The sequence below is a fragment of the Salmo salar genome, chromosome ssa16 (assembly GCF_905237065.1).
Source record: "Salmo salar chromosome ssa16, Ssal_v3.1, whole genome shotgun sequence".
NCBI lineage: Eukaryota > Metazoa > Chordata > Actinopteri > Salmoniformes > Salmonidae > Salmo > Salmo salar.
Window position 1 is genome coordinate 48,061,427 of NC_059457.1, and position 23,348 is coordinate 48,084,774.

Genomic DNA, 23,348 nt, shown 5'->3' on the forward strand with positions numbered 1-23,348 from the left:
CAATATGGCCTATAATGTTACTGTATTAGTAACAACATGGTCTATAATGTTACTGTATTAGTAACAACATGGCCTATAATGTTACTGTATTAGTAACAACATGGCCTATAATGTTACTGTATTAGTAACAACATGGCCTATTATGTTAATGTATTAGTAACAACATGGTCTATTATGTTAATGTGTTAGTAGCAACATGGTCTATTATGCTAATGTAGGAATAACAATCTGGCATATTATGTTAATTATTAGTAACAACATGGTCTATTATGCTAATGTAGCAATAACAACGTGGCCTATTATGTTAAATATTAGTAACAACATGGGCCTATTATGTTAATTTGTAGTAACAACATGGCCTATTATGTTAGTTTGTAGTAACAACATGCCCTATTATGTTAATGTAGGAATAACAACATGGCCTATTATGGTACTGTATTAGTAACAACATGGCCTATTATGTTAATGTAGGAATAACAACATGGCCTATTATGTTACTGTTTTAATAACATCATAGCCTATTATGTTACTGTGTTAGTAACAACGGTCTATTATGTTAATGTAGGAATAACAACATGGCATATTATGTTACTGTTTTAATAACATCATAGCCTATTATGTTACTGTGTTAGTAACAACATGGTCTATTATGTTAATGTAGGAATAACAACATGGCATATTCTGTAAATGTTTTAGTACCAACATGGCCTATTACGTTAATGTGTTAGTAACAACATGGTCTATTATGTTAATTAGTAGCGACATGCCTATGGTACTGTTCATTAAATAGCGTAGGCCATTATTCCCCCAATAAAAACAAAAGGCGGCCTACGTTCTTCTCCTCCTCCCTCTACTTCAGAGAGTCTCTATTTGTCCCAAATGGCACCCTATTCCCTACATAGTGCCCTACTTTTGACCATGATCCATACAGTTCTGGTAAAAAGTAGTGCACTATAGGACACAGCCTGTGCTACACGTAGGAAGAGAAGGGCTGAGTAATATCCTTTAATATCCTTGATGTGATGTTTTCAAAAGGAAGCAGGTTGTTGTGGGAGACCGGAAAGGGCAGGCACAGGTGTGGTGGGAGCCAATGACTTGTATGACTCAGGTCTCCTCTGAACGCTTGCCAACTACAGCCCACACAATCCTACTCCCCCCCCCCCCCCCTTTCCTTCCAGTAGCCGAGTGATGACTGATGAACGAGGACAGCATCGCAAGACTGCCATACAGAAAGACACAGATGCACACATAATCATAACCCTACCGTTCAAAACAATCCAATCTTGACCAGTGCCCATGTCTGTCAATCATAGTTATACCACGGTTACTGCAGGTTATTCTTTACAGCATGTTCCTATAGCCTTGTTCATGCCCTGGCCTAGCTTAATGTCCCAGGGTTTTTATTTTTTTTTACATTTTATTTCACCTTCATTTAACCAGGTAGGCTAGTTGAGAACAATTTCTCATTTACAACTGCGACCTGGCCAAGATAAGCAAAGCAGTGCGACAGAAACAACAACAGAGTTACACATGGAATAAACAAGCGTACAGTCAATAACACAATAGAAAAAAAAGAAAGTCTATATACAGTGTGTGCAAATGGCATGAGGAGGTAAGGCAATACTGTTACGCTCGTCGATGGAAGGATTGGACCAAGGTGCAGCATGGTAGGCGTACATCTTATTTTATTAAAATGAACACCGAAAACAAATACAAACGAAACGTAACGTTCAGTGGGGCTAACAGCACAGTAGCAAAAACAAGATCCCACAAACTAAAGGTGGAAAAAAGGCTGCCTAAGTATGATCCCCAATCAGAGACAACGATAGACAGCTGCCTCTGATTGGGAACCATACCCGGCAAACAAAGAAATAGAAAAACTAGAATGCCCATTCAAATCACACCTTGACCTAACCAAATAGAGAAATGAAAAGGCTCTCTAAGGTCAGGACGTGACAAATACATAGGCCATAGTAGCAAAGTAATTACAATTTAGCAGATTAACAATGGAGTGATAGATGAGCAGATGATGGTGTGTAAGTAGTGATACTGGTGTGCAAAAGAGCAGCAAAGTCAATAAAAACAATATGGGGATGAGGTAGGTAGATTGGGTGGGCAATTTACAGATGGACTATGTACAGCTGCAGCGATCGATTATCTGCTCAGACAGCTGATGTTTAAAGTTAGTGAGGGAAATATAAGTCTCCAGCTTCTGCGAGTTTTGCAATTCATTCCAGTCACTGGCAGCAGAGAACTGGAAGGAAAGGCAGCCAAAGTAGGTGTTGGCTTTGAGGATGACCAGTGAGATATACCTGCTGGAGCGCGTGCTACGGGTGGGTGTTGTTATCGTGACCAGTGAGCTGAGATAAGGCAGAGCTTTATCTAGCATAGACTTATAGATGACCTGGAGCCAGTGGGTCTGGCGACGAATATGTAGCGAGAGCCAGCCGACTAGAGCATACAGGTCGCAGTGGTGGATGGTACTGTGATAGACTACATCCAATTTGCTGAGTAGAGTATTGGAAGCTATTTTGACATCATCGAGGATCGGTAGGATAGTCAGTTTTACGAGGGTAAATTTGGCGGCGGGAGTGAAGGAGGCTTTGTTGCGAAATAGAAAGATGATTCTGTCACGCCCTGACCATAGAGAGCCCTTGGTTCTCTATGGTATAGTAGGTCAGGTCGTGACTGGGGGTGTTCTATGTTGTTTATTTCTAGGTTGGTGTGCTTGGTATGGTTCCCAATCAGAGGCAGCTGTTTAGCATTGTCTCTGATTGGGGATCATATTTAGGCAGCCATTTCCCCACTGTATTTTGTGGGATCTTGTTTTTATGTAGGTGCCTGTTTGCACTTCACTGTCTTCACGTTTCGTTTGATCATTTATTGTTTTTGTATTTTGCTGAAGTTTCACGTTATAATAAAGATGTGGAATGCTACTCACGCTGCGCCTTGGTCCAATCATTACGACGATCATGACAGAAGATCCCACCACAACAGGACCAAGCAGCGTGCCCAGGAAGAGAGTGTATCCTGGACTTGGGAGGAGATCCTGGATGGGAAGGGATCCTGGACTTGGGAGGAAATCCTGGCAGTACAGGATCGCCTTCCTTGCAGGAGTGGCAGACGTAAGGTTATGATGGAGGACAGCGACGACACCGGGGTTCGCGGCCACATTGAAAGCCCCAAAAACTGCCCGAATTTTTTTTGGGGGGGGGGCACAAGGGTGGTCGGCGGAACCGAGGAGTGAACCAGAGCCAGTCTGGGAGAAGAGGGAGAAACTGGAGGAGAGTGAACGGAGAGAATCAGAGACCGTCAGTGAGTTAAGGGAGAATTTGGAGGAGAGAGAAATGAGAGAGTTATTGAATTGGTGGAGGATGCACGACATTTGCCCTAAGGAGCGTGTTATCGGTTTAATGCCACCTGAGTCAGCTCTCCGTACTCGTCCTAAGGAGCATGCTATCAGTCTGGTGAAAGTTGTGCCGGCTCCACGCACCAGGTCTCCAATACACCTTCCCAGCCCTGTACGTCCTGTGCTAGCTCTCCACACTCGCCTTGAGGAGCGTGTCATTTGTTCGGTGCCATGTGTGCCGGTTCTACGCACCAGGTCTCCAGTGCGCCTCCACAGCCCAGTACGTCCTGTGCAGGTCAGGGCGTGACTGGGGGTGTTCTATGTTGTTTATTTCTAGGTTGGTGTGCTTGGTATGGTTCCCAATCAGAGGCAGCTGTTTAGTGTTGTCTCTGATTGGGGATCATATTTAGGCAGCCATTTCCCTACTGTGTTTTGTGGGATCTTGTTTTTGTGTAGGTGCCTATTTGCACTTCACTGTCTTCACGGTTTGTTTGATCATTTATTGTTTTTGTATTTGCTGAAGTTTCACATTATAATAAAGATGTGGAACGCTACTCACGCTGCGCCTTGGTCCAATCATTACGACGATTGTGACATATTCTAGATTTGATTTTGGACTGTAGATGTTTGATATGAGTCTGGAAGGAGAGTTTACAGTCTAGCCAGACACCTAGGTATTTGTAGTGGTCCACGTATTCTAGGTCAGAACCGTCCAGAGTAGTGATGCTAGTCGGGCGGGCGGGTGCGGACAGAGAACGGTTGAAGAGCATGCATTTGGTTTTGCTAGCGTTTAAAAAAATATAAAATCAAGCCTAATGTCCCAGGGTGAAATCAAGCCTAATGTCCCAGGGTGAAATCAAGCCTAATGTCCCAGAGTGAAATCAAGCCTAATGTCCCAGGGTGACATGAAGCTTATTGTCCCAGGGTGACATGAAGCCTATTGTCCCAGGGTGACATGAAGCCTATTGTCCCAGGGTGAAATCGAGCCTAATGTCCCAGGGTGAAATCAAGCCTAATGTCCCAGGGTGAAATCAAGCCTAATGTCCCAGGGTGAAATCAAGCATAATGTGCCAGGGTGACATCAAGCCCTGATGACGTGATATTCTGTGAAGGTCACGTCAGTCATCTCAGCTCTGTTTGTCTCTACAGTACTGGCACCTGTCATATGGGCGCTGGCATCAGCCCACAGGGTGACTATGGTATTTTCAAGGATGTTTGTGTGGTTGTCTGATTTCTCTGTATTGGTGGTGTGGCATATGAGATAGGTTTGATATCCCCTACATACAGTATGACTTTAAGCACTTGCTATGCTAACAGGATCCCATAGTCTACAATATCAACAGTTCTGTCAGTCACCAATAATGATTTCCCTCAAATAGAGCATTAAACCCCCTAAAGTTTATTGATGCACCGGTGCGTCAATCTAAGATACATAACAAAAAAATCCCCATACTAATCCATCAGTTGAAGCTAGAGATATCAGTTTTTTTGCATTGGATGCGTCTCAATCCACCACATCCGGCAGTGTCGCAATTCCGCATCTGCAATGAAAGGTGGCAGAGCTAGAGTGGTGTTTGTCAGACCATGAGACATCCCGGAAATCAGTCTTCTCACGAAAACGTCTGTATTGTCCGACCGGTTTAACATACAATTATGACCCCCCCTTTGGAATGGGGAGATCGTCACGAACACGATGGTGTGCTCCGTTTTACTCTACAACCCCCGCAACTGTCATGGGACTCGTCTGAAGGAAACCAGTACCTGTTTTAAAAAACGAATGGAAGTATGGAGATTGAGTTTTTTATATCTCCAAGATTTAGGACAGACACTTCAAAACCTTGTTTCTTATGATACATTATTTGACTGAACTTTTTGCCGTTTAGGAATGTGTGATTCAGTGCGTTTCTATCAGCTTTAGTTGTGAAGGCCAAAGTCTATATGTTATCAAATCAGTTTTCTATATATTTTTTCTGATACCTAAAGGGGTCCTAAAATTGAAATAGCTAAATGATCCACAGTATGACCATGTTAAAACATTTACATATTTCAGCTAAGCAACCCCCTTCCCCCCAATGTCTTAGACTCTAAAGAATTAAAGCTGCAATAACTTTTTGGGCAAACCGAACAAATTCACATAGAAATTAGAGTTTTTTAACTAGGCAAGTGAGTTAAGAACAAATTCTTATTTACAATGATGGCCTACTGGGGAACAGTGGGTTAACTGGCTTGATCAAGGGCAGAACGACAGATTTTCACCATGTCAGCTCAGGGATTTGATCCAGCAACCTTTTGGTTACTGGCCCAACACTCTAACCACTAGGCTACCTGCTATTTCTATGCTTCTGGTTCTTAAGTTTTGTTTTTGTGACTTTTACTTTTGGTTTTGTTTACCAGCTTTAAAGAGCTGAAAATACAATATTTTTGATTATGGAAAAGATATTTCACGGCATTTTAGATTTACATTTTAGTCATTTAGCAGACGCTCTTATCCAGAGCAACTTACAGTAGTGAATGCATACATTTCATGCATACATTTCATTTCATGCATTTTTTTTTTTTGTTGTTGTACTGGCCCCCCGTGGGAATCAAACCCACAACCCTGGCGTTGCACACACACCATGCTGGCGTTGCAAACACCATGCTCTATCAACTGAGCCACAGGGAAGCTTACAATGGTACAATGATTCTCTACACTATAGTTGTCAGTATCCCGGAGTCACCGCTTCAGAGTTGACGTTGAGACTGGTGTTTTGCGGGTACTATTTATTGAAGCTGCCAGTTGAGGACTTGTGAGGCATCTGTTTCTCAAACTAGACACTCTAATGTACTTGTCCTCTTGCTCAGTTGTGCACCGGGGCCTCCTGCTCCTCTTTCTATTCTGGTTAGAGCCAGTTTGCGCTATTCTGTGAAGGGAGTGGTACACAGCGTTGTACGAGATCTTCAGTTTCTTTGCAATTTTTCTCATGGAATAGCCTTCATTTCTCAGAACAAGAATAGACTGACGAGTTTCAGAAGAAAGTTCTTTGTTTCTGACCATTTTGAGCCTGTAATCAAACCTACAAATGCTGATGCTCCAGATACTTAACTAGTCTAAAGAAGACCAGTTGTATTGCTTCTTTAGCGCCTATGTAGATATTCCATCAAAAAATCTGCTGTTTCCAGCTACAATAGTCATTTACAACATTAACAATGTCTACACTGTATTTCTGATCAATTTGCTGTTATTCTAATGGGCATTTTTTTTTTAAATGTTCTTTCAAAAACAAAGACATTTCTAAGTGACCCCAAACTTTTGATCGGTAGTGTACATCATGAACCGTATGAGGTTTCCCATGTTATATCATTTGATTGTGAGGGATTAGACGGAAAACCCAATACAGTGTTTCTACAGCGCATTCCTCTCACATGTGTCTCCTATGAAAGCCCTTGGGAGATACAATCTATATTTTATTTATTTTGTGTTGATGTGCTTTCATATTTTTCTGTAGTCCATTTAATTTCCTCCTGACAACAACAAACCATATCAGAAATACTATTTTCCTTGTGACAGTGAACTTTGAATGATTTTAAGATCAGAAAATGGGATTTCTAGATTCAAAATAATGTACTAAAGGAACATTATGAAGGGAATTGTTGTTCCTTCTGTCCTGCCACATTCCCCAAAGATTTGGAGACAAACCATTTCCCCAGACAAGCCTCAATGTACAGCAGGTTAGAAATAGTATGGATGCGATTGTGGAGTCCAAAGGTTAAGGATGTAACCATAGTCACAAGGATGAGAGCGTAACCATGATGCCATACATGTTTCAAGTTTCAAGTTTTATTTGTCACATGCACATGGGACCGATGAGGGATGGGACCAGTGAGGGATGGGACCAGTGAGAGATGGGACCAGTGAGAGATGGGACCAGTGAGGGGATGGGACCAGTGAGGGGATGGGACCAGTGGGGATGATACCAGTGAGAAATGAGACCAGTGAGGGATGTAACCAGTGAGGGATGGGACCAGTGAGGGATGGTATCAATGGGGGATGGGACCAGTAAGGTATGAGAACAGTAAGGGGCCAGTGAGAGATGGATCTAGTAATGTGTAAGACTAGTGAGGGATGGAACCCGTGAGAAATGGGACCAGTGAGGGATAAGACCAGTGAGGGATAAGACCAGTGAGGGATAAGACCAGTGAGGGATAAGACCAGTGAGAAATGAGACCAGTGAGGGATGGGACCAGTGAGGGATGGGACCAGTGAGGGATGGGACCAGTGAGGGATGGGACCAGTGAGGGATGGGACCAGTGAGGGATGAGACCAGTAAGAGATGGGATCAGTGAGGGATGGGACCAGTGAAGGATGGGACAGACAGAGAATGAGTACATCACAGCCTGTTGTGTAACTAGCCTCAGACAGAACGTTAATACATCACAGCCTGTTGTGTAACTAGCCTCAGACAGAGTGAGTACATCACAGCCTGTTGTGTAGCTAGCCTCAGACAGAGAGTGAATACATTACAGCCTGTTGTGTAGCTAGCCTCAGACAGAGAGTGAATACATCACAGCCTGTTGTGTAGCTAGCCTCAGACAGAAAATTAATACATCACAGCCTGTTGTGTAGCTAGCCTCAGACAGAAAATTAATACATCACAGCCTGTTGTGTAGCTAGCCCCAGACAGAGTGAATACATTACAGCCTGTTGTGTAGCTAGCCCCAGACAGAGAGTGAATACATCACAGCCTGTTGTGTAGCTAGCCTCAGACAGAACGTTAATACATCATAGCCTGTTGTGTAGCTAGCCTCAGACAGAGAGTGAATACATCACAGCCTGTTGTGTAGCTAGCCTCAGACAGAACGTTAATACATCACAGCCTGTTGTGTAACTAGCCTCAGACAGAACGTTAATACATCACAGCCTGTTGTGTAACTAGCCTCAGACAGAGAGTGAGTACATCACAGCCTGTTGTGTAGCTAGCCTCAGACAGAGTGAACACATTACAGCCTGTTGTGTAGCTAGCCTCAGACAGAGTGAATACATCACAGCCTGTTGTGTAGCTAGCCTCAGACAGAGTGAATACATCACAGCCTGTTGTGTAGCTAGCCCCAGACAGAGAGTGAATACATCACAGCCTGTTGTGTAGCTAGCCTCAGACAGAGAGTGAATACATCACAGCCTGTTGTGTAGCTAGCCTCAGACAGAACGTTAATACATCACAGCCTGTTGTGTAGCTAGCCTCAGACAGAGAGTGAATACATCACAGCCTGTTGTGTAGCTAGCCTCAGACAGAGGAAATGCATCACATCCTGTTGTATTGAGGAGAGTGCTAACTCAGCCCCATATGCTGGTTTACTGCCCCAACCTGTTATTCGTGTGAGACCCCCCCCAGACTGGAGCGCTGCTGAGGCTGACTGATGCTGACAGGGTTCATCTGGGACTGGGGAGAGGAAGAGAGGGAGGGGGAGGATGTACACAAACACACACACATTGACACACACTTCCATATTCAATTCTCAGCCATTAAAAGTGCATTTAGTATAGATAAAGACTCATTCTGGGTCCGGGAAACTGGCCCTTACTACTGGAGGCTGCCTGGTAGTGGCCTGCCAGACACAGGTGTCAGGATACTGAAACGGGGGTAGAGAGAGGTTCTAAAAACAGGGACAATAAACCACCTGCAAATCTAATCCCATTCCTCTTATCACGGCGCCATTCAGAGACACTTGTCTCTCCAGGTAATGTGCTTATGAATTCAATTTCAGCCTCGAGATTTCATTGTTTACTGACTCCCGTGTGTTTCGGGCCGGGGAGCGCTGAAGGCCCGCGAACGCTTGATGCGTGTCGGTAAAACTAATTTAGGCTTCGATGGGGGATGCAAAAAACCTCCGAGCAACACGGAACGACCTGTCTCTTTCCCAAGGACACTGAGCGTCTTTTTGCGATTTGCTGCCATGTGTTATTTAGCAGCCATTTTGTCCCTATTTGAGTCCTCATTAGTCGCTCATAACTCAGCTGATGTCAGAGGGAACGCCAACCTGCTCCTAGCATGCTGCACCGCATGTCTCTTGTCCTTTATGAGTGTGGCTGGTGTGCTGGACAATAGCTTCCTGAGGACAGAAGAGACAGTGGGGTACTAGACTTCATGCTTCAGGTCCCTAGGCTCTCAGGTTAGAAATAGCTAGTGTAGACCTGTGATACTTGGACTGTTTCAGTGTTTTTAATGGTGATGAGTAGGCTAATGAGCCTTTGTTTTTATTCATGTCAAATTTATTCATTTTCATTTATGTCACTGATATTGACCATGCTGTTTACTCCGTCATCGTTGGCTATATGACGAGGTTCTTGTCTGGTTGTGTTGAGATACAGAGAGAGATATGATGCAGACAGATGGCCTTACTTCTCTACATGTGATTGATGGCTTTCAGGAGTAAATTACCTCATCTACCTGGTAAAATGTTTATTTAGCATACCTCCCATCCTAGCTGTCTGCTTACGGCAGTAATCCAGAAGGGAAACCCAATGGGCTGGGTGGGCCTGGCTAATGTTCCCATTGACAGGCTATGATGCAGGCTCACTGACAGGGTGGTGCTGAGTGTGAGGGGGAGTGGGGTGTGTGAGTGCGTGCGTGCGTGCGTGTGTGTTAAACCTTATATTTATTTGACACAGACAATTCTAATGAAACTCTCCCCTCCTTACTCCGCCTTTTCTCCCTCTCTGTGTCAGTAGGTAAGGGTAATGTCCTGTATGACTCCCAGCCCCTCTATGTGTCAGTAGGTAAGGGTAATGTCCTGTATGACTCCCAGCCCCTCTCTGTGTCAGTAGGTAAGGGTAATGTCCTGTATGACTCCCAGCCCCTCTATGTGTCAGTAGGTAAGGGTAATGTCCTGTATGACTCCCAGCCCCTCTCTGTGTCAGTAGGTAAGGGTAATGTCCTGTATGACTCCCAGCCCCTCTATGTGTCAGTAGGTAAGGGTAATGTCCTGTATGACTCCCAGCCCCTCTATGTGTCAGTAGGTAAGGGTAATGTCCTGTATGACTCCCAGCCCCTCTATGTGTCAGTAGGTAAGGGTAATGTCCTGTATGACTCCCAGCCCCTCTGTGTCAGTAGGTAAGGGTAATGTCCTGTATGACTCCCAGCCCCTCTATGTGTCAGTAGGTAAGGGTAATGTCCTGTATGACTCCCAGCCCCTCTATGTGTCAGTAGGTAAGGGTAATGTCCTGTATGACTCCCAGCCCCTCTATGTGTCAGTAGGTAAGGGTAATGTCCTGTATGACTCCCAGCCCCTCTATGTGTCAGTAGGTAAGGGTAATGTCCTGTATGACTCCCAGCCCCTCTATGTGTCAGTAGGTAAGGGTAATGTCCTGTATGACTCCCAGCCCCTCTATGTGTCAGTAGGTAAGGGTAATGTCCTGTATGACTCCCAGCCCCTCTATGTGTCAGTAGGTAAGGGTAATGTCCTGTATGACTCCCAGCCCCTCTATGTGTCAGTAGGTAAGGGTAATGTCCTGTATGACTCCCAGCCCCTCTATGTGTCAGTAGGTAAGGGTAATGTCCTGTATGACTCCCAGCCCCTCTATGTGTCAGTAGGTAAGGGTAATGTCCTGTATGACTCCCTGCCCCCAGTGTGTCCAGTGTGCCATGCTGTGTTACCACCAGGTGAGCTACAGGAGCACATGGAGCAGGAGATGGGCAGACTGGCACAGTTACAAATCAGGTAGGCGTATAGAACAGATATGAGCAGGAGAATAGCAGACTGGCACAGTTACAAATCACACACACACACACACACACACACACACACACACACACACACACACACACACACACACACACACACACACACACACACAGACAACACTAAACAACAACACTAAGCAACAATAAAAAACAACAATTAACACTAAACAACAACAAACAACACTAAACAATAAACAACACTAAACAATAAACAACACTAAACAATAAACACTAAACAACACTAAACAACAATAAACAGTTTGAATATTGTAGCATTAGTTTCCTGACCCGCTTTAAGTGTTCCCTCTTTCTTCCTTTCAACAGTACTAATTCAGTGCAGAGGAACCATCCATTAGGAGCTACTAAGGTAAATAATAACGCACACACACACACACACACACACACACACACACACCTTTCTTTGACTCTGTCCCTGTCCTCTGTCCACAGACCCTCTCACTATCTCTGCACATTAAATGTGAGGGTGGGTCCCCCACCTCTCTCCCCTGCCCTCCTGAAGAGCCCCACTCAGACAGATACCAGGTAGGTTCTTCACTACAAAGACACACACACACACACACACACACACACACACACACACACACACACACATTTTTGAAGGTTCTTCAACTCTCCTTTTTCCACAGACGTTTCTGCGTGTGAGAACCAACAGACATACAAGACTGAATGGTATGTGTTCAGAAATACATCCGATTTCAAAGACAGCTGTTGTTGGTTCAGATGGGTGGGTTAGTTGGGTTACTGCTTTTGCATTGTGGTAATTGACTGTAAAATGATATTCAAAGGCCTATCTACAGCTACGATATATTATGGAGGACATTTTCAAGGGAGGAATGAAAATGGGAGCTTCTATCCTCCCTCTCCTGCATTGAAGATCAGTGAAACCCCACCGATCATTCAGAATGAGAAACTAGCCTGACTGACTCCTATGACCCCTGTCACTGAGAGCACGGTACCTTTTGACCTAGCACCCACACGAGCAGAGGATCTATTAACCCTTGACATTTAACCTCTTGATATGTTAACAGTCGATGACTGGTGCTACGCCAAACCCGCACCTTTAAGTCCCCACAACAGAAGTCACCTAACCCCAGACTGCAAAAGACCCGGTAAGAGACACAAGACACTATCTGGGCGACCTTGTATACCCCAATACTTATATTGAGTACTTTTCCCACCCATTATCACAGACTACACTCACTGACTATTTAGTTTATACATTATATATTTCGGGGAACAGACTTAGGACGATGTTCTACCATAAAACCATCAATGAATTTTACACAAGATAAAATTATTTCATACCTTGTAGGTTGTAGTCTGCTGATAGTTCGCCATATCTTACCTGTGTATCTTACCTGTGTATTTTACCTGTGTATCTTACCTGTGTATCTTACATATGTATCTTACCTGTGCACATCGTTTATAACCTAGTAGCTACTCTTGTATCAGTGCTTTGTCCAGTAGCCAGTAGAGAAACACACCATTCCTCTATCTCCAGTGTGTGTTGGCTTTGTTGAGGACTACTGACTTTTATTACAGATGATACAGTACAGTATAATGAATTTCTAATAAGGCGCTAGGGAGAAGATTGTTCTTCCTACTGTCATCCTGCTGAAACTACGCTCTCCTCTGTATGTTGTCAGGAACAACACAGGCAGGATGCAGTCAGGAACAACACAGGTAGGATGAAATCAGGAACAACACAGGTAGTATGCAGTCAGGAACAACACAGGTAGTATGCAGTCAGGAACAGCACAGGTAGGATGCAGTCAGGAACAGCACAGGTAGTATGCAGTCAGGAACAACACAGGCAGGATGCAGTCAGGAACAACACAGGCAATATGCAGTCAGGAACAACACAGGCAATATGCAGTCAGGAACAACACAGGTAGGATGCAGTCAGGAACAACACAGGCAGGATGCAGTCAGGAACAACACAGGTAGGATGCAGTCAGGAACAACACAGATAAGATGCAGTCAGTAACAACACAGGTAGGATGCAGTCAGGAACAACACAGATAAGATGCAGTCAGGAACAACACAGGCAGGATGCAGTCAGGAACAACACAGGCAGTATGCAGTCAGGAACAACACAGGCAGTATGCAGTCAGGAACAACACAGGCAGTATGCAGTCAGGAACAACACAGGCAGAATGCAGTCAGGAACAACACAGGCAGAATGCAGTCAGGAACAACACAGGCAGAATGCAGTCAGGAACAACACAGGCAGGATGCAGTCAGGTAGGATGCAGGTAGGATGCAGTCAGGAACAACACAGGCAGTATGCAGTCAGGAACAACACAGGCAGTATGCAGTCAGGAACAACACAGGCAGTATGCAGTCAGGAACAACACAGGCAGTATGCAGTCAGGAACAACACAGGCAGTATGCAGTCAGGAACAACACAGGCAGTATGCAGTCAGGAACAACACAGGCAGTATGCAGTCAGGAACAACACAGGCAATATGCAGTCAGGAACAACACAGGCAATATGCAGTCAGGAACAACACAGGCAATATGCAGTCAGGAACAACACAGGCAGGATGCAGTCAGGAACAACACAGGCAGGATGCAGTCAGGAACAACACAGGCAATATGCAGTCAGGAACAACACAGGCAATATGCAGTCAGGAACAACACAGGCAGTATGCAGTCAGGAACAACACAGGCAGTATGCAGTCAGGAACAACACAGGCAGGATGCAGTCAGGAACAACACAGGCAGGATGCAGTCAGGAACAACACAGGCAGAATGCAGTCAGGAACAACACAGGCAGAATGCAGTCAGGAACAACACAGGCAGAATGCAGTCAGGAACAACACAGGCAGAATGCAGTCAGGAACAACACAGGCAGAATGCAATCAGGAACAACACAGGTAGGATGCAGTCAGGTAGGATGCAGGTAGGATGCAGTCAGGTAGGATGCAGTCAGGTAGTATGCAGGTAGGATGCAGTCAGGTAGGATGCAGGTAGGATGCAGTCAGGAACGACACAGGTAATATGCAGTCATGAACAACACAGGCAGGATGCAGTCAGGAACAACACAGGCAGGATGCAGTCAGGAACAACACAGGCAATATGCAGTCAGGAACAACACAGGCAATATGCAGTCAGGAACAACACAGGCAGGATGCAGTCAGGAACAACACAGGTAATATGCAGTCAGGAACAACACAGGTAGGATGCAGTCAGGAACAACACAGGTAGGATGCAGTCAGGAACAACACAGGTAATATGCAGTCAGGAACAACACAGGTAATATGCAGTCAGGAACAACACAGGCAGGATGCAGTCAGGAACAACACAGGTAATATGCAGTCAGGAACAACACAGGCAGGATGCAGTCAGGAACAACACAGGCAGGATGCAGTCAGGAACAACACAGGCAGGATGCAGTCAGGAACAACACAGGCAGTATGCAGTCAGGAACAACACAGGCAGTATGCAGTCAGGAACAACACAGGCAGGATGCAGTCAGGAACAACACACGCAGGATGCAGTCAGGAACAACACAGGCAGGATGCAGTCAGGAACAACACAGGCAGGATGCAGTCAGGAACAACACAGGCAGAATGCAGTCAGGAACAACACAGGTAATATGCAGTCAGGAACAACACAGGTAGGATGCAGTCAGGAACAACACAGGTAGGATGCAGTCAGGAACAACACAGGTAGGATGCAGTCAGGAACAACACAGGTAATATGCAGTCAGGAACAACACAGGTAATATGCAGTCAGGAACAACACAGGTAGGATGCAGTCAGGAACAACACATGTAGGATGCAGTCAGGAACAACACAGGTAGGATGCAGTCAGGAACAACACAGGCAATATGCAGTCAGTAACAACACAGGTAGGATGCAGTCAGGAACAACACAGGTAATATGCAGTCAGGAACAACACAGGTAGTATGCAGTCAGGAACAACACAGGCAGGATGCAGTCAGGAACAACACAGGCAGGATGCAGTCAGGAACAACACAGGCAGGATGCAGTCAGGAACAACACAGGCAGGATGCAGTCAGGAACAACACAGGCAGGATGCAGTCAGGAACAACACAGGCAATATGCAGTCAGGAACAACACAGGCAATATGCAGTCAGGAACAACACAGGCAATATGCAGTCAGGAACAACACAGGCAATATGCAGTCAGGAACAACACAGGCAATATGCAGTCAGGAACAACACAGGCAATATGCAGTCAGGAACAACACAGGCAATATGCAGTCAGGAACAACACAGGTAGGATGCAGTCAGGAACAACACAGGTAATATGCAGTCAGGAACAACACAGGTAATATGCAGTCAGGAACAACACAGGTAATATGCAGTCAGGAACAACACAGGTAGGATGCAGTCAGGAACAACACATGTAGGATGCAGTCAGGAACAACACAGGTAATATGCAGTCAGGAACAACACATGTAGGATGCAGTCAGGAACAACACAGGTAGGATGCAGTCAGGAACAACACAGGTAGGATGCAGTCAGGAACAACACAGGTAGGATGCAGTCAGGAACAACACAGGTAATATGCAGTCAGGAACAACACATGTAGGATGCAGTCAGGAACAACACATGTAGGATGCAGTCAGGAACAACACAGGTAGGATGCAGTCAGGAACAACACAGGTAGGATGCAGTCAGGAACAACACAGGTAGGATACAGTCAGGAACAACACAGGTAGGATGCAGTCAGGAACAACACAGGCAATATGCAGTCAGTAACAACACAGGTAGGATACAGTCAGGAACAACACAGGCAATATGCAGTCAGGAACAACACAGGCAATATGCAGTCAGGAACAACACAGGCAATATGCAGTCAGGAACAACACAGGCAATATGCAGTCAGGAACAACACAGGCAATATGCAGTCAGGAACAACACAGGCAATATGCAGTCAGGAACAACACAGGCAATATGCAGTCAGGAACAACACAGGTAGGATGCAGTCAGGAACAACACAGGTAATATGCAGTCAGGAACAACACAGGTAATATGCAGTCAGGAACAACACAGGTAGGATGCAGTCAGGAACAACACAGGTAGGATGCAGTCAGGAACAACACAGGTAGGATGCAGTCAGGAACAACACAGGTAGGATGCAGTCAGGAACAACACATGTAGTATGCAGTCAGGAACAACACAGGTAATATGCAGTCAGGAACAACACAGGTAGGATGCAGTCAGGAACAACACATGTAGGATGCAGTCAGGAACAACACAGGTAATATGCAGTCAGGAACAACACATGTAGGATGCAGTCAGGAACAACACAGGTAGGATGCAGTCAGGAACAACACAGATAAGATGCAGTCAGGAACAACACAGGCAATATGCAGTCAGGAACAACACAGGCAATATGCAGTCAGGAACAACACAGGCAGGATACAGTCAGGAACAACACAGGCAATATGCAGTCAGGAACAACACAGGCAGGATACAGTCAGGAACAACACAGGCAATATGCAGTCAGTAACAACACAGGTAGGATGCAGTCAGGAACAACACAGGTAATATGCAGTCAGGAACAACACAGGTAGGATGCAGTCAGGACCAACACAGGTAAGATGCAGTCAGGAACAACACAGGTAATATGCAGTCAGGAACAACACAGGCAGGATGCAGTCAGGAACAACACAGGCAGGATGCAGTCAGGAACAACACAGGCAGGATGCAGTCAGGAACAACACAGGTAGGATGCAGTCAGGAACAACACAGGCAGGATGCAGTCAGGAACAACACAGGCAGGATGCAGTCAGGAACAACACAGGCAGGATGCAGTCAGGAACAAGATGAAAAAGTTAAGTTGGTATTCTTCTGTGTTACGTTTGTTAGTGTGTGTGTGTGTGTGTGTGTGTGTGTGTGTGTGTGTGTGTGTGTGTGTATGCATTTGTGTGTATTCCGGTCTGTTTTTATACACAGTAGCCAACAACTCTGTCACATGTACCCCCATTGTCACAAAGCAGAAGCATCATCCCTCTACTTTAACTCCTTCCTTTGGGTCTTACTGTATGGCTGTGTTTACACTACAGTACCATGTATTGTACATTTACTCCCAATGGGGAATTGCACAGCCAATTGCTATTACCTAGCTCTACAGATATCTTCTAGCTAACCCTCTCTGCTCCCTGTCTGTCTCTCTGTGTGGGTTCTCTTTCAGTCAGGATCGGCAAGCTGAAGAGGAGGAGACCTTACGAGGGCCAGGTATGTTCCTAAATAGAAAATTGCGTTGTATTGTAGGCGACAGCAAGCCTAGCTATTCCTCATACTCTACTGGAGGTCTAAGAGAGATTGATGATGGATAGAGCAGGTGGTTGGTCTGGAAACAGGGCTACTGAAATAATCAGAGGTTAACAGCATGTTGTGCCCACCTGTGATTAAACTCCTGCTATTGTTTACTGCCCATTAGACTCAGTGTGTCCATGTGGAGAGGGCCTGCTTTTACAGGTTACCGTACCTCAGGTTACCGTACCTCAGGTTACTGTACCACAGTTTTACTGTACATCAGGATACTGTACCTCAGGATTCTGTACCTCAGGATACTGTACCTCAGGTTAATGTACCACAGGATACTGTACATCAGGTTACTGTACCTCAGGTTACGCCTCAGAGATACATCAGTAACAACCAAGGGCTATAAGATATGTATTTACATAGAAAAGTGTGTAGGGTGTGGAAAATTGTGTGTGTGCGTGCGCATGGCTGCATCATGCCTGTGTCTGTGTGTGTTTTCAGGACATTTTGTTGGACCTGGGGAGGGGGGAGGAGGAGTGGAGTGAGCGGAGGAGGATACGGATGACATCCATACTGGGAGGGTGTGAAGGTAAACACATCCCCCGTACCAGACCCTCTGACTGGGTCTTGGATCTGGTGCAGTGGGGTTGATAATGTGACTGAGTGGCAGTTAGAAAGGCACTGAACTTAACACAGTATACTCTATTAGCCTACCTATAAGGCTAAATTGCTTTCCCTTACCAACAGCAAAGCTCTACCTTGATTATATGGGTTGGCGATAGGGTTATACATTTCTTGTAACTTTCCCAAAATGCTCAGGTATTCCAGAAATCTTATTCTCTTCCAACCAGGATGTCTGGAAAACCTGGGAATTTGGGGAAAGTTAAGGGAATTTTTCAACTCTTGAAAAGGAGACATATGGTACATGTCAAACAATGATAATGAGTGACAATGAGTTGGCATGACAGCATAGGTGACACAAATCACTTCATACATTTGGAAGTGTCACCTTTCAATGGCCTCAGATTAGCAAAAAAAGTCTCACCTCTCAATAGCCTTAAACATCTGCCCTTAACACTCGATAGTCAGTTAACACTGCCCACTATGTGAGAATGTGCTAGGTGAGTGTGAAGATATGGTGAGAGTGAAGATATGGTGAGAGTGAAGATATGGTGAGAGTGAAGATATGGTGAGAGTGAAGATATGGTGAGAGTGAAGATATGGTGAGGGTGAAGATATGATGGGGGTGAAGATATGATGGGGGTGAAGATATGATGGGGGTGAAGATATGGTGGGGGTGAAGATATGGTGAGGGTGAAGATATGGTGAGGGTGAAGATATGATGGGGGTGAAGTATGGTGAGAGTGAAGATATATTGAGAGTGAAGATATATTGAGAGTGAAGATATATTGAGAGTGAAAATTTGATGGGGGTGAAGATATGATGGAGGTGAAGATATGATGGGGGTGAAGATATGATGGGGGTGAAGATATGATGGGGGTGAAGATATGATGGGGGTGAAGATATGGTGAGGGTGAAGATATGGTGAGAGTGAAGATATGGTGAGAGTGAAGATAAGTCACAGAGTGTTATGACGACCTCAGGGTCAGTGTTTGTGAGCAGCAGCACGTCTAAGGAAGGCGGTGGTGACAGCGACGCTGACCTGGACAGGGATGGAGATGACACTCTGCATTATGGAAGAGTACAGTATCCTTTAAAACATATCAGATTTTATAAGATCTAATCATCAATCCTATGTTCTCCTCATTACATTTACATTACATTTTAGTCATTTAGCAGACGCTCTTATCCAGAGCGACTTACAAATTGGTGCATTCACCTATAATATCCAGTGGAACAACCACTTTACAATAGTGCATCTAAATCTTTTAAGGGGGGGGTTAGAAGGATTACTTTATCCTATCCCAGGTATTCCTTGAAGAGGTGGGGTTTCAGGTGTCTCCGGAAGGTGGTGATTGACTCCGCTGTCCTGGCGTCGTGAGGGAGCTTGTTCCACCATTGGGGTGCCAGAGCAGCGAACAGTTTTGACTGGGCTGAGCGGGAACTGTGCTTCCTCAGAGGTAGGGAGGCGAGCAGGCCAGAGGTGGATGAACGCAGTGCCCTTGTTTGGGTGTAGGGCCTGATCAGAGCCTGAAGGAACGGAGGTGCCGTTCCCCTCACAGCTCCGTAGGCAAGCACCATGGTCTTGTAGCGGATGCGAGCTTCGACTGGAAGCCAGTGGAGAGAGCGGAGGAGCGGGGTGACGTGAGAGAACTTGGGAAGGTTGAACACCAGACGGGCTGCGGCGTTCTGGATGAGTTGTAGGGGTTTAATGGCACAGGCAGGGAGCCCAGCCAACAGCGAGTTGCAGTAATCCAGACGGGAGATGACAAGTGCCTGGATTAGGACCTGCGCCGCTTCCTGTGTGAGGCAGGGTCGTACTCTGCGAATGTTGTAGGGTCATTGTAAGGATCCACCAATATGGCAGTACTATATAATTGTACATGGTTGCATGCAGTCCGTATGTTTCCTTAACATGGTGATCCAGATGTACGGAGGCAGACATCCCCTGTTCAGGGCAGGATCCTGGGGAGGTGGAGGAGAGGGAAGCACTGAGGGGGGCGCTTTTAACGTACGCACCACACCCTGTAGTCCCATGGCCTGTTTCTGTGTTCCATCACTACAGTCGTCATGCCTGTGTGGTTAGCATTGTCTGCATTAACTGTCTCATTGGTTTTGTTTCTCAGTGGTGGTACACTATCCAACAGAGGAACTCTGGAACATTCCAAATGGACAAATGAGGGTGAGAACAGCTACTGAGTTTGAATTAATTAATATTTAGTACCTATAATATAATTTGTTTGGTGCTGATATTTGTCCAATTTCATGTACATGTGTGTATTAATACGCTGGTGTGAATTGGGGTTCCTAAACTTTTTCACTCAGGGCCCTCTTCCAGCATTGGGGAACATCCAGCGCTATTTCTATAGGCACAAGCACTGTTCATGACAGAAATTGTTCACACCTCTCTTGTTGGTGGACAGACAATTTTGCAGTTTTAAAGCAAATTCCTGCAATTCTATACATTGTTGTCCTGGGGTGCAGATACAATTTTGCAGTTTTGAAGCACATTTTCTTGCAAATCTATACATTTTCCCATGTCTAATGTTTATTCATGTCATATTTGAGTGACTCAAACATTACAACAAAATCTAAGGCTAACGAACCTAGCTAAAAAACATCAGCTAACTTGGACTATTTGATCTGGACATTTCTGACAAGTTATACATAGTTATCTTATGATACACTACCCACATTTTGAAATGCCACCTTGTGCATTCTACTATTACAACTTTCAAGAGAAAGTTGAAAGCCAGACTGAGTGCCCTACGACACCCTTGTCAGCTCAGGGATTCAAACTAGCAACCTTTTGGTTATTGGTCCAACGCTCCAACCGCTAGGTTACCTGTCGCCATACTTCATTAATTGGATATTAAGTGTGGATGTCCTGATCTAAAATAATAGTCCTCTTTTGCTACAGGAAGTCCATCCACTAGCAACGGAGAGAGCAACAAACTGGACAACAGCATAGCCTCCCTACACAGGACCTGTAAAAATAGTGACATTGATATGTAAGTTCTGAAAGAAATGTCAAGTGTCAGCTGTGTAAATGTTCTACATTACCATTGACTTCATGATACTGTAAACCTTTCCAAAAATATAATTAAAAAGGTGTTGTTGGATATTATTCATCTTAATCAAACAGGTTTTTTACATGGACGATACATTGGATATAATATACTTTAAGACAAGTACTGGAAACAATGGCATACTATGAAAAATCTGGGAAACCAGGCCTGGTATTCATAGCTGACTTTGAAAAGGCTTTTGATAAAGTATGACTGGAATTTATATATAAATGCCTGGATTATTTCAATTTTGGAGAATCCATGGGTTAAAGATATGTATAGTAACCATAGATGTAAAATACTAATGAATGGCTACTTCTCAGAAAGTATTAAACTGTCAAGAGGAGTAAAACAAGGTTGTCAACTATCGGCATATCTATTTATTATGGCCATCGAAATGTTACCCATTAAATCAGATACAATATCAAGGGGTTAGAAGTCTAGGGCTTAAAAACAAAGGTGTCATTGTACGCTGATGATTCATGTTTTCTTTTAACCTCTATGGGACCGGCGGGACGAATTCGTCCCACCTACGTAACAGCCACTTGCAGCCTGTGGCGCGATTTTCAAAATCTTAAAAATCCTATTACTTCAATTTCTCAAACATATGACTATTTTACAGCCATTTAAAGATAAGACTCTCGTTAATCTAACCACACTGTCCGATTTCAAAAAGGCTTTACAACGAAAGCAAAACATTAGATTATGTCAGCAGAGTACCAAGCCAGAAATAATCAGACACCCATTTTTCAAGCCAGCATATAATGTCACCAAAACCCAGAAGACAGCTAAATGCAGCACTCACCTTTGATGATCTTCATCAGATGACAACCCTAGGACATTATGTTATACAATACATGCATGTTTTGTTCAATCAAGTTCATATTTATATCAAAAACCAGCTTTTTACATTAGCATGTGACGTTCAGAACTAGCATACCCCCGCAAACTTCCGGGAATTCGCTAACATTTTACTAAATTACTCACGATAAACATTCACAAAAAGCATAACAATTATTTTAAGAATTATAGATACAGACCTCCTCTATGCACTCGATATGTCCGATTTTAAAATAGCTTTTTGGTGAAAGCACATTTTGCAATATTCTAAGTACATAGCCCAGGCATCACGGCTCGCTATTTAGACACCCGGCAAGTTTAGCACTCACCATAATCATATTTACTATTATAAAAATGTCATTACCTTTTGTTGTCTTCGTCAGAATGCACACCCAGGACAGCTACTTCAATAACAAATGTTGGTTTGGTCCAAAATAATCCATCGTTATATCCGAATAGCGGCGTTTTGTTCGTGCGTTCCAGACACTATCCGAAATAGTAAAGAAGTGTCGCCCGCTTGGCGCAATTCCTGACAATAAAATTCAAAGTATTCCATTGCCGTACGTCGAAGCATGTCAACCGCTGTTTAAAATCAATTTTTACGTCATTTTTCTCGTAGAAAAGCGATAATATTCCGACAGGGAATCTCCTTTTCGGCAAACAGAGGAAAAAATCCCAAAGGCGGGGGCGGTCGGGGTCACGCGCATAAGCTAGTGTCTCTTGATGGGCCACTTGAGAAAGGCGATAATGTGTTTCAGCCTGGGGCTGGAATGACGACATTCTCTTTTTTCCCGGGCTCTGAGAGCCTATGGAAGACGTGGGAAGTGTCACGTTAGAGCAGAGATCCTTAGTAAATGATAGAGATGGCAAAGAAGTTCCAGAAATGGTCAGACAGGCCACTTCCTGTAAAGGAATCTCTCAGGTTTTGACCTGCCATTTGAGTTCTGTTATACTCACAGACACCATTCAAACAGTTTTAGAAAATTTAGGGTGTTTTCTATCCATATGTAATAAGTATATGCATATTCTAGTTACTGAGTAGGAGTGGTAACCAGATTAAATCGGGTATGTTTTTTATCCAGCCGTGTCAATGCTGCCCCCTAGGGAATTTATATATAAATGCCTGGATTATTTCAATTTTGGAGAATCCATGGGTTAAAGATATGTATAGTAACCATAGATGTAAAATACTAATGAATGGCTACTTCTCAGAAAGTATTAAACTGTCAAGAGGAGTAAAACAAGGTTGTCAACTATCGGCATATCTATTTATTATGGCCATCGAAATGTTACCCATTAAATCAGATACAATATCAAGGGGTTAGAAGTCTAGGGCTTAAAAACAAAGGTGTCATTGTACGCTGATGATTCATGTTTTCTTTTAAATCCACAATTTGGATCCCTCCATGGCCTCATAGAGATCTAGATATTTTTTCTAACCTCTGGATTACAACCAAATTAAGTGTATGTATTACGTATTATTA

General features: G+C 44.3%; 1 protein-coding gene across 1 annotated transcript in view; it reads left to right on the plus strand.

Moving 5' to 3' along the window:
- rnf220b (ring finger protein 220b) overlaps positions 1-23,348 on the plus strand; it is a 51,368-nt gene that overhangs the window by 19,881 nt on the left and 8,139 nt on the right. The window contains exons 3-12 of the mRNA XM_045696681.1: positions 10,056-10,346; positions 10,441-11,047; positions 11,591-11,613; positions 12,120-12,200; positions 17,262-17,305; positions 17,837-17,924; positions 18,910-19,042; positions 19,884-19,967; positions 20,083-20,138; positions 20,877-20,967. Of these exons, the coding sequence (XP_045552637.1) occupies positions 10,056-10,346; positions 10,441-11,047; positions 11,591-11,613; positions 12,120-12,200; positions 17,262-17,305; positions 17,837-17,924; positions 18,910-19,042; positions 19,884-19,967; positions 20,083-20,138; positions 20,877-20,967 (1,498 nt within the window). The remainder of the gene's footprint in view (positions 1-10,055; positions 10,347-10,440; positions 11,048-11,590; positions 11,614-12,119; positions 12,201-17,261; positions 17,306-17,836; positions 17,925-18,909; positions 19,043-19,883; positions 19,968-20,082; positions 20,139-20,876; positions 20,968-23,348) is intronic.